Source organism: Heteronotia binoei, chromosome 4, assembly GCF_032191835.1.
Source record: "Heteronotia binoei isolate CCM8104 ecotype False Entrance Well chromosome 4, APGP_CSIRO_Hbin_v1, whole genome shotgun sequence".
Taxonomy (NCBI): Eukaryota; Metazoa; Chordata; class Lepidosauria; order Squamata; family Gekkonidae; genus Heteronotia; species Heteronotia binoei.
In genome coordinates, this window is record NC_083226.1 from 13,102,426 (window position 1) to 13,114,637 (window position 12,212).

At 50.9% G+C, this 12,212-nt stretch overlaps 1 protein-coding gene across 1 annotated transcript in view; it reads left to right on the plus strand.

The window, feature by feature from the left end:
• Nucleotides 1-11,863, plus strand: part of GTF2E1 (general transcription factor IIE subunit 1) — a 58,963-nt gene extending 47,100 nt beyond the window's left edge. The window contains exons 4-5 of the mRNA XM_060236798.1: nucleotides 4,111-4,352; nucleotides 9,518-11,863. Coding sequence (XP_060092781.1) covers nucleotides 4,111-4,352; nucleotides 9,518-9,948 — 673 coding nt within the window. The 3' untranslated portion in view covers nucleotides 9,949-11,863. The remainder of the gene's footprint in view (nucleotides 1-4,110; nucleotides 4,353-9,517) is intronic.
• Nucleotides 11,864-12,212: the final 349 nt, after the last annotated feature.

Here is a 12,212-nt window from a genome sequence, read left to right on the forward strand (position 1 = left end):
AGGCCAATGGCCCATCCAGTCCAACACTCTGTGTCACATAAGGACATAAGAGAAGCCCTGTTGGATCAGGCCAATGGCCTATCCAGTCCAGAACTCTGTGTCACAGAAGAACATAAGAGAAGCCCTGTTGGATCAGGCCAATGGCCCATCCAGTCCAGAACTCTGTATCACATAAGAACATAAGAGAAGCCATGTTGGATCAGGCCAGTGGCCCACCCAGTCCAACACTCTGTGTCACATAAGGACATAAGAGAAGCCATGTTGGATCAGGCCAGTGGCCCATCCAGTCCAACACTCTGTGTCACAGAAGAACATAAGAGAAGCCATGTTGGATCAGGCCAATGGCCCATCCAGTCCAACACTCTGTGTCACATAAGAACATAAGAGAAGCCATGTTGGATCAGGCCAGTGGCCCAGCCAGTCCAACACTCTGTGTCACATAAAGACATAAGAGAAGCCATGTTGGATCAGGCCAATGGCCCATCCAGTCCAACACTCTGTGTCACATAAGGACATAAGAGAAGCCATGTTGGATTAGGCCAGTGGCCCATCCAGTCCAGCACAGTGGCCAAAAACTCAGGTGCCATCAGGAGGTTCACCACTGGGGCCAGGACACTAGAAGCCCTCCCACTGTGCCCCCCAAGCACCAAGAATACAGGGCATCACTGCCCCAGACATAGAGTTCCATCAATACACAGTGTCTAATAGCCACTGATGAATCTCTTCTCCAATCCCCTCTTGAAGCCGTTTATGCTTGTAACCGCCACCACCTCCCATGACAGTGAATTCCACGTGTTAATCACCCTTCGGGTGAAGAAGGACTTTTATCTGTTCTAACCCAACTACTCAGCAATTTCATTGAATGCCCACGAGTTTTTGTGTTCTGAGAAAAGGAGAAAAGTCCTTCTTTCTCTACCCTCTCTATCCCGCGCATAATCTTGTAAACCTCTATCATGTCACCCCGCAGTCGATGTTTCTCCACGGAGCCGGAATTTGAACCCAAACCCAGATCTGAATCCAGCACTCTTAACCACAACACTACGCTCCCGAAAAGCTTTTGTTCAAAGACACGGAGTAGGATGCGTTAGGGCGGGGCGGCCAAACTTGCTTAATGTAAGAGCCGCAGAGAGTAAACGTCAGACGTTTGAGAGCCGCAAGACATAAACATCAGCTATTAGAGAGCCACGAGAGAAGGAAGGAAGGAAAATAGATGAGGGAGGGGGGAGAGGTGGAAAGAAAGCAACTTTTAACTGTAAAGGCATTCTCCACACTGCCAGCTGGCTTGGCTTGGAGGAGCAATTTAAAAAGAGAAATGCCTTCTCCAAGCTGGCTGATGGGGCAGCGGGGACTTCGAGAGCCACACGACGTGTGTGAAAGAGCCACCGTCTGGCCACCCCGGCGTTAGGGTGCCTGCCGAGATCCATTCCCTTTCGCTGCCTGTGTCAGGTCAAGAAGTGGGTGCGTTTAGACTGCGGGGAAAGGGCAAGGAGGCAAAGGACCACAGAAGGAAGCAGAGCTCAGGCCTGCAGCGTGACCTGTCGATCGGCCGCCTGTCTCCAGAGCAGAGGGGCTGCTTTTTAGCTGGCCCAACGTTCCCTCCACCCGCAAGCTAAGCTTGATCTCATGAGCCCCGGCCACCCTTTTCGAAGCTCCAAGGAATGAGCTTCACCGGCTTCGCTCCGAGTCATTTAACCAGGCGAACGGGCTTCTCTGAGCGTAAGGCCATGCGCAGCGCGTGCAGCCCTGCCTTCCTGTGAGCAGGGATGCCGCTGTGCACTCCATGGAGGGACGGTGGCTCAGTGGTAGAGCATCTGCTTGGGAAGCAGAAGGTCCCAGGTTCAATCCCTGGCATCTCCAAAAAAGGGTCCAGGCAAATAGGTGTGAAAAACCTCCGCTTGAGACCCTGGAGAGCCGCTGCCAGAGAAGACAATACTGACTTTGATGGACCAAAGGTCTGATTCAGTAGAAGGCAGCTTCATATGTTCATGTCACTGCTTGCGCAGGGCGTTGCCAGATCCTTGGAAAGCAAGTGACCGTAGGGGGATGTTTTACCTCCTTCCTCTTCAGCTCTGCTCCGGCGCATGCACAGAAACGCCCAGCTGCCTTGGGGGCAGAGAATATCCTGCCAAGCAGTACAGAATAAGCACACTGGGTTTATAACCAGGGCTCACTTTGTAGCAGGAGCTCCTTTGTGTATTAAGCCACGCCCCCTCCCTGCTGTAGCCAACCCTCCAAGAGCTTACAGAGCTGTTCTTACAGGGCCAACTGTAAACTCCAGGAGGATTGGCTGCATCAGGGGGGTGGGGCCTAATAGGCAAAGGAGCTCCTGCTACAAAGCGGGCCCTGGTTATAACCCTTTGAAAGGCTTTTCTGCAGAGCCGCTGGCCCTTCCGGCACAGAGGCGCAGGGCTCTGCCTTCCAACAGAAAGACCCGCATGTTGTTTTGTGTCGCCTTTCCTGTTCGAATGCGGCAATCCCGCTTCGCTGGCCAAGCGCAGAAACGGATGTGCGTCTGGCCAACGTCACAGCCTCGCCCCTGGGAAGCTTCTGGAGATGAAACAATGGCCGCACAGCAGCAGCAAGCATTCCCCCTAAATGTAATAATAATGCCCCCCACACCCACCAGTGACTTGTTTTGCAGAGTGCCGTTGCTGTTGTTGGCCATTTCCGTTCAGAAACCCAGAAGCGATGTGTCGAATGATAGATGAGTTAAGGAGGTCGATCTGGGTGGTTAGCCGGGTTAGTCCCCCCGTAGCAGCAGAAAAGAGCAGGCGTCCCGGAGCAGCTTAACAAAATTTGTCATTTAACGGCTGTTTTATCTAATTTTAACTTAATTTATAAATGTAATTTAATTGTATTTTAATCTGTTTTATTGTATTGATTGTATTTCATTGAAATCATGGTTGTACCATGTCTTGTGAGCCGCCCTGAGCCTGCCTTTAGCAGGGGAGGGCGGGATACAAAAATAAATTTATTATTATTATTATATTATTAAACGGGAGACTTCCAGATTCTCTGCTTAGTCCTTTAGCCACTTCACTACACTTAGAATCATAGAATCCTAGAGTTGGAAGGGACCTCCAGGGTCATCTAGTCCAACCCCCTGCACACTGCAGGACACTCACAAACACCCCCCCCCTAAATTCACAGGATCTTCATTGCTGTCAGACGGCCATCCAGCCTATGTTTAAAAACCTCCAAGGAAAGAGAGCCCACCACCTCCCGAGGAAGCCTGTTCCACTAAGGAATCAGAATCATAGAGTTGGAAGGGTCCTCCAGGGTCATCTAGTCCAGCCCCCTGCACAATGCAGGAAGTTCACAAATATGTCCCCCCAAATTCACAGGATCTTCATTTCTGTCAGATGGCCATCCAGCCTCTGTTTAAGAACCTCTAAGGAAGGAGAGCCCACCACCTTCCGAGGAAGCCTGTTCCACTGAGGAATCAGAATCATAGAGTTGGAAGGGACCTCCAGGGTCATCTAGTCCAACCCCCTTCACACTGCAGGACACTCACAAACACGTCCCCCTAAATTCACAGGATCCTCATTGCTGTCAGATGGCCATCTAGCTTCTTTTTAAAAACCTCCAAGGAAGGAGAACTCACCACCTCCCAAGGAAGCCTGTTCCACTGCTCTAACGGTCAGGAAGTTCTTCCTAATGTTGAGATGGAAACTCTTTTGATTTAATTTCAACCCATTGGCTCTGGTCCTATCATCTGGGGCCACAGAAAACAATTCCACACCATCCTCTATATAACAGCCCTTCAAATACTTGAAGATGGTGATCATATCACCTCTCAGCCGCCTCTTCTCCAACCTAAACATGCCCAGCTCCTTCAGCCTTTCTTCATACGAGTTGCTCAGTACCATAAGCTCTCTAACCACCACTAGTTATCCTGCCGTGCTGTTGAGATTTTGTGATAAATGGATGCCAGTGGGTGGAAATCACTATAAATATTCAGACAAGGGCCCTTGCCGAGAAGTCTACGAGGGGTGGTCGGGTGGGTCACGTTGAGTAGGCCCGAGGATGATCGGTGTCAGAGTTTGGATGATTTGAAGCCCTCGGCCCCCTTAGTCTGACAAACGTCTTTGTTTTTGTGACGGCCCGCAGCAAGGAACGAGCTGCCGGCACCGCAGGGATGGGCCTCCTGCCAAGCGGGCCTCACAGAGAGGCTTGGACCACCAAGGGTCCCTCTTACGAAGACTTGTACACCCAGAACGTTGTCATCAGCATGGAGGACCAGGAGGACGCCCATCAGCCGGCCAACGAAGGGAAGCCGCCCCGCGAAAGGCCGGTCTGGCTGCGCGAGAGCACCGTGCAGGGAGCTTACGATCCTGACGAGGTCAAAGAAGGTAAGGAGGGGAGAGCGGGAGGGTCCGCGCCGAAGCTCTCTGGGCCGGACCGAGGGTCTCCCTGAAGAAGGCCGACTGTGCCCTGCTTCCCAGCATGTGCAGACAGCCTCCGGGGTCTTTGTGTTCCCTCTGCCGGGCAAAGCGGCTGATATCCCAAGCAGTGGTGCGATAAAGCCACGGATGACCTTCTCGTAGGACTTGTTGGCTCGAATCCCGTGACGTGCCAGTGAAAACATAGACGACAGAGTGCAAGTTCCGCTTGCACAAGACATTGCGACGCTTAGCGTCTGTCTGTCTATTTATCTATCAAGGGCTTTTTTTGTAGCAGGAACTCCATTGCACATTAGCCTACACTCATCCTGATGTAGCCAATCCTCCAAGAGCTTACAGTAGGCCCTGTAAGAAGAGCCCTCTTGGAGGATTGGCTGCATCAGGGGAATGTGGCCTAATATGCAACGGAGTTCCTGCTACAAAAAAAGCTGTCTGCCTGCCTGTCTATCCAACCATCCATCCCTCCAGTTTGGTGTAGTTATTAAGAGTGTGGACTCTTTATTTGGGAGAACCGGGTTTGATTCCCCGCTCCTCCACTTGCAGCTGCTGGAATGGCCTTGGGTCAACCATAGCTATTGCAGGAGTTGTCCTTGAAAGGACAGCTGCTGTGAGAGCCCTCTCAGCCCCACCCACCTCACAGGGTGCCTGTTGTGGAGAAGGAAGGGAAAGAAGATTGTGAGCTGCTCTGAGACTCTGTCCTTGAAGGGGCAGCTGTTGTGAGAGCCCTCTCAGCCCCACCTACCTCACAGGGTGTCTGTTTTGGGGGGGGAGAAAGGTAAAGGAGATTGTAGGCCACTCTGAGACTCTGTCCTTGAAGGGGCAGCTGCTGTGCGAGCCCTCTCAGCCCCACCCACCTCACAGGGTGTCTGCTGTGGGGGAGGAAGGGAAAGGAGATTGTAGGCCGCTCTGAGACTCTGTCCTTGAAAGGGCAGCTGCTGTGAGAGCCCTCTCAGCCCCACCCACCTCACAGGGTGTCTGTTGTGGGGAGGAAGGGAAAGGAGATTGTAGGCCGCTTTGAGACTCTGTCCTTGAAAGGGCAGCTGCTGTGAGAGCCCTCTCAGCCCCTCCCACCTCACAGGGTGTCTGTTGTGGGAAAGGAAGGTAAAGGAGATTGTGAGCCATTCTGAGACTCTGTCCTTGAAAGGGCAGCTGCTGTGAGAGCCCTCTCCAGCCCCACCCACCTCACAGGGTGTCTGTTGTGGGGGAGGAAGGGAAAGGAGATTGTGAGCCGCTCTGAGACTCTGTCCTTGAAAGGACAGCTGCTGTGTGGGCCCTCTCAGCCCCACCACCTCACACGGTGTCTGTTGTGGGGGGAGAAGAGTCTGTGAATCAGAGAAAAGGGCAGGGTATAAATCCGCAGTCGTCTTCTCCATCCATCCATCCCTCCCTCCCTCCCTCCCTCCCTCCCTCCCTCCCTCCCTCCCTCCCTCCCCAGAAACTGGTTGCACAAGATCTTGGTGCAAGTGGAAACATAAGTAAGGACTAACGTAGCTCATACTTCAAAGGTTTTATGAGATTGGCCACCCCCTAATCTCGTTCTTCCTTTGTAATGAATAAAGACATGAGGGTGGCCCTGATGTCCTGTGTTCCCGCCTTCGCAGTGGGCATGGGTTGGGCCAGACAGACAGCCAATAGCCGCTCTCGGCACATGCTCAGAACCAGATAACTTCAACCTCTTGCTTGGTCTCAGGGAGAAAGCGGGCGTCATAATAATGGGGGTGGCCTTGGGGGGGCGGGGGGCGCTGCTTGCTAAATGTCCCTCCTGCTTCACAGAAGAACGGTCCGGCTCCCACCTGCAGCCCAGCGATCGAATCATCTTTATGGAACTGTCACGCCGTTGCTGAGGCAACGTGCCGTTGCTCGCCCGCCCCCACGCTTCAGTTCCCAAGTGGCATTGCGAGAGCGTACCTGCGCCAAAGCCCTTGGAGAGCTGGTGGAGAACTCTCAGTCGTCGGCGGAGCCGGTTCATAATTCATGGTCCGGGGACGGCACGAGTGGAGCCAGGGGTTTTTGCCTCTCGCCAACCGTAGACGCGGGCGTTTCGTGGCTATGCAATTTCCCTGCCTCCTCTCAGGCCCTTTTAAAGAGAAACAAGCTGCGGCAGGCAAATTTCCCTTTTTAAAAAGCAGTCATTTTATTAGGAAAGGAACTGAAAACAAATCAGCCAGCATCATAGTGCCCCTGTATAAATTGATGGTGCAGCCTCATTTGGAATACTGTGTGCAATTCTGGTCACCGCACCTCAAAAAGGATATTATAGCATTGGGAAAAGTCCAGAAAAGGGCAGCTAGAATGATTAAAGGGTTGGAACACTTTCCCTATGAAGGAAGGTTAAAACGCTTGGAGCTCTTTAGCTTGGAGAAACGTCGACTGCGGGGTGACATGATAGAGGCTTACAAGATTATGCATGGGATGGAGAAAGTAGAGAAAGGAGTCCTTCTCTCCCTTTCTCACAATACAAGAACTCGTGGGCATTCAATGAAATTGCTGAGCAGTCAGGTTAAAATGGGTAAAAGGAAGTATTCTTCACCCAAAGGGTGATTAAAATGTGGAATTCACTGCCACAGGAGGTGGTGGCGGCTACAAGCATAGCCAGCTTCAAGAGGGGATCGGATAAAAATATGGAGCAGAGGTCCATCAGTAGCTATTAGCCACAGTGTGTGCGTGTGTGTGTGTGTGTGTGTATATATATTTTGCCACTGTGTGACACAGAGAGTTGGACTGGATGGGCCATTGGCCTGATTCAACATGGCTTCTCTTATGTTCTTATGTTAGTCAGTCACACAACAGATGTGTATAACTGCGCATTAAGAAAACATAACAGACGGGGAGACACCAAAAAGATAAATACAAATAAAACTGGAATAATAAAATAATAAAATCAAGTAAAGGAAAGAAATGTCATTTATTTCGAATATGTTTATGCTATCTCTTCAGAGTCCTGCTCAACACGGCTTACAGTTAAAACACACGAAACCAGGGCTTTTTCTGTAGCAGGAACTCCTTTGCATATTAGGCTATGCCTCCCTGAAGAAGAGGAAGACTGCAGATTTATACCCCGCCCTTCTCTCTGAATCAGAGACTCAGAGTGGCTTACAATTTCCTATATCTTCTCCCCCCACGACAGACGCCCTGTGAGGTAGGTGGGGATGAGAGGACTCTCACAGCAGCTGCCCTTTTAAGGACAACTCCTATGAGAGCTATGGCTGACTCAAGGCCATTCCAGCAGCTAACCCAAGGCCATTCCAGCAGCTGCAAGTGGAGGAGTGGGGAATCAAATCCGGTTCTCCCAGATAAGAGTTCGCACAATGATGTAGCCAATCCTCCAAGCGCTTCCAGGGCTCTTCTTACAGGGTCTACCGTAAGGACTGGCTACATCAGGGGGGACTAGCCTAATATGCAAAGGAGTTCCTGCTACAAAAAAAAGCCCCACCTGAAGCTGCTTTCTACTGAATCAGACCCTGGGTCCATCCAAGTCAGCCTTATCTAGTCAGACCAGCAGCGGCTCTCCAAGGTCTCAGGTGAAGGTGTTTCACATCACCTGCTGCCACATCTTTTAACTGCTTGCAAAGCAGATCCTCTGCCACGAAGCCAAAGCTAAACCCCACCCCCGGCTTGTTTTCTTTGTGGAGGAATCTTGGGGGCAGGGACCGGAGTATGAAAAGACATTCAGTTTGGTGCAGTGCCACTTTGGTGTAGTGGTTAAGTGCTCGGGCTCTTATCTGGGAGAACCGGGTTTGATTCCCCACTCCTCCGCTTGCAGCTGCTGGAATGGCCTTGGGTCAGCCATAGCTCTCTTATCTGGGAGAACCGGGTTTGATTCCCCACTCCTCCGCTTGCAGCTGCTGGAATGGCCTTGGGTCAGCCATAGCTCTTGCAGAGCTGTCCTTGAAAGGGTAGTTTCTGTCAGAGCTTTCTCAACCCCAACAGGGTGTCTGTTGTGGGGGAGGAAGGGAAAGGAGATTGTAGGCCGCACTGAGACTCTGTCCTTGAAAGGGCAGCTGCTGTGAGAGCCCTCTCAGCCCCACCCACCTCACAGGGTGAATGTTGTGGGGGAGGAAGGAAAAGGAGATTGTAGGCCACTCTGAGACTCTGTCCTTGAAAGGGCAGCTGCTGGGAGAGCCCTCTCAGCCCCACCACCTCACAGGTTGTCTGTTGTGGGGGAGCAAGGGAAAGGAGATTGCAGGCCGTTCTGAGACTCTGTCCTTGAAAGGGCAGCTGCTGTGAGAGCCCTCTCCAGCCCCACCCACCTCACAGGGTGTCTGTTGTGGGGGAGGAAGGGAAAGGAGATTGTAGGCCATTCTGAGACTCTGTCCTTGAAAGTGCAGCTGCTGTGAGAGCCCTCTCAGCCCCACCTACCTCACAGGGTGTCTGTTGTGGGGGAGGAAGGGAAAGGAGATTGTAGGCCATTCTGAGACTCTGTCCTTGAATGGGCAGCTGCTGTGAGAGCCCTCTCAGCCCCGCCCACCTCACAGGGTGTCTGTTGTGGGGGAGGAAGGGAAAGGAGATTGTAAGACGCTCTGAAGCTCTTGAGATTCAGAGTGAAGGGCAGGGTGTAAATCCAGTATCATCTTCTTCAAGCACTCAGCTGGCCGAGGTGTTAAAACTGGCTGAGATCTGGGCTGTGCAGGAGAGGAGGTTCTGTAGCTCAGGACCCCCCACTCAGACTCCTGTCAGTGACCCTGCAAACTAAGTTTGCCATGTTGATAATACCAAGTATTCAGAACCAGTGTTCCCTCTAAGCTGAGTTAGTGTGAGCTAGCTCACAGATTTTTAGCTTCCAGCTCACACATTTTTGCCATAGCTCAGGAAGGATTGTCCCAGAGCACACTAATTGATGCAGTAGCTCACAACTTTAATGCCAGGTGCTCACAAAGAATTTTTGCTCACAAGACTCTGCGACTTAGAGGGAACATTGCTCAGAACTAGGTCCTGGAAGACAATATGGAGCCCTGATGCTGGAGCAGTGGTGTAAAGGGCGCCCAATGGGCCACTCCCATTCCAGGACTGCTGTTGGGGGCGGGGGAATTCCCATTAATCCAAATGACAAATCGGCATCTCCACCATGGTTTGTCCCGCTGTTTCCTTCATTTGTCTTCCTTGTGCACTTGCAGGTGGCCGAGACACAGATATGTTTCAGGAAGGGGAGGAGGGTCAAGGTGCCCTGGACAATAACGAGGAAGTGATGCGCGCCCTGCTCATCCACGAGAAGAAAACCCCCTCCGCCTCTGTCGGCGCCCTGGGTGGAGCGGCACCCTTATCAAACACCAATGCCAGTGACTCCGAGAGCGAGACGAGCGAATCCGACGAGGACTCCCCTCCCCGAGCGGCTGCTGGCGCAGGGACGCTCTACGGTCTGGCGGAGGAAGATGATGACGATGAGTTTGAGGTGGTAACCGAGGACCCCACCGTCACAGTGGCCGGGCGCCCGTTCTCTTACAGCCAGGTGACTCAGCGACCAGAACTGGTGGCCCAGATGACTCCTGAGGAGAAGGAACTCTACATCGCTATGGGTCAGCGCATGTTTGAGGACATGTTTGATTAGCTTCCTTGTGCCTCGGCAACATTTGCAGATAACCGTCAACCGGAAATTCAGGGAGGAAGCAAACGGGCAAATTGTACCTACCCATTCTCAATCGATTCAGTCATTCTTTTGAGCACTCTGGAGATGAAGGAAAAAAGGGGCGGAAGGGGTCAGAGGACCAGATTTGACATGGCAGCCACATTATATTCGTTCGCGTATCAAGCAGAACAAATATACACTTTCCATGGAGAGAAGCCTATGAGGGAGGAGAGCCGAAGCCTGCCCTTCATCTGCTCTTTCGTGATTGGATACAGCTTCCTCCTCGTCTTGAGAAGAGAAGCAGTCCAAGGACAATGAGGGGGTAGTGTCACGCTCCCTCTTCCGTGCCCCTCTTTTTCATGCAGACAATACACCGCCGCCCACATGAGTATCCCTGAGCAGAGCTGCACACGACGAGTACATGTCTAGTTCCGAGAATGGGAGACCTCATGGGGCCTTTCAGACACGGTCACGTGCCGAGAGCCACTGTTCGCCATCGCTCTGTTTCCGATTCTGTTTCCGATCTTGTATTATGTATGACCTTGTACTTTTGTTTTTGGTTTAGCCTGGAAAAATCTGAATTCTCTTTGTTTGCCTTTGGGGGGGGCGGGGTTGGGGTGGGAAATGGTTGTAGGAGTCATTCCTCTGGCGTTCATTGAATTCTGAGATCGTAGCCCCTCCAAAACAATAACCTGAAGGCGATCTCTTCCTAGCATGGGGATTTTGATTTCTGACAGCCCAAGGACAAGTGAGACCTAAATGTCCCTCCCCCCGTGCATCCTTTTCTTCCCAAATGTATATATGCGGTAGAAGCCACAGAGAACACAGTCGCAATCATGGTAACTGGTGGCTATGTGGCCAAGTGTTGTTTTTCAAATTGTTCCTTAGCGATAAAGAGGCATTAGGGACAGATAAGATATTTTAGATTTTGCTGAAAAGGAGTTAAATTGCCCAGAGACCATATTCCCAGCACTCCCATGGTAAAGCAGTCTTGTAAAACTCTCCTTTAAAGAAACAAAACTAAACTAAACTAAACCACTGCCTTGAGGATAACTGACTCTGTTCCCTTGCTTACACGAGCAAATTTCTGCCTTTATCTAACCTAATTATTTGTAATGGGGTAATTTTCAAACGAGAACACTTTGGTTTCAAAGTGTAGCTCTTGCTTTGTTTTCTCCACCTCTTCTCGTAGGTGTCGCATTCCTACAGTTCCTATCACGCTCAGCGTGTCAAAATCAAGCCGCCGCTTGATTCCCAGAACGAGTGAACCAGAACTCCCAAGTGGGTTTCTTCCCCCGCCGCGCAGTCTCTTGCGTTGAATGAACAGGACCGGAGCAGGCCGTCAGAATGACTTAAGTTCCTGGGCTCTGTGGCCAGGGGTTAGCACCAACACCAAGGTCCTTGTTTCATTTAGGGGTAGATGGGGGTCTCATTTCAGCGCAAACAAACAAGGGTTTTATTTAAAAAAATAAACAAATTATGCAGAATTTTGTCGGATTCCCTACATTTGGCATGGCGGTTTCTCGTTGAATATTCCCAGCCGCGCCTATGTGAACAAATTCCATTTTGTAATTGTAACCTTTTAAAAATGTACAGCTTTTTAAAAAAAAGAAAAATCAGTGTTCCCTCTCCCCTTATCTGACATCACAGATCAGTAAACGGCTTATTTGTCCCGCACTCGTATTCCACGCACGCCCCTTTTCATTTTCCGGAATGGTCGAAATGGTTTGGCGAAGCTGACCTTGTTAGGTCGAGCAAATCGACCGCGTTTTGTTTGGTTCGGCCTGCGCAGTTTCTCGTGTGATTTTATTTGCAGATGCTTTGCGGTTTGTCTTTTTAAAACAAATAACTGTCAGGATTCGTTGCTTGGATATTAAAATAAAGGAGGAGGAAAGAACATGATGTTTCCATCCGAGGCTATTTTTCACCTAATGAAATTGACTGGCTTAAAAAAAAAAAATTGTGGCTCATGCCTGCTGAAGACCCAAGCGGGCAGCCGTGTTGGTCTGACGTAGTAGAACAAAGCAGGAGTCAAGTGTCACCTTTAAGACCAACTTCGTTTTATTCAAAACGTAAGCTTTCGTGTGCTCCAAGCACACTTCATCAGACGAGGAATCCGGTACAGTGAGCAGAGCCACATATACCTGGAAGGCAGTGGCCCAGAATGCAAAAATGGTACAAATTTAAGAGCCAATGACAGAATAGCAAAATTAACAAATCGAGCAAACCTTTGCTCTGAGTAGCAT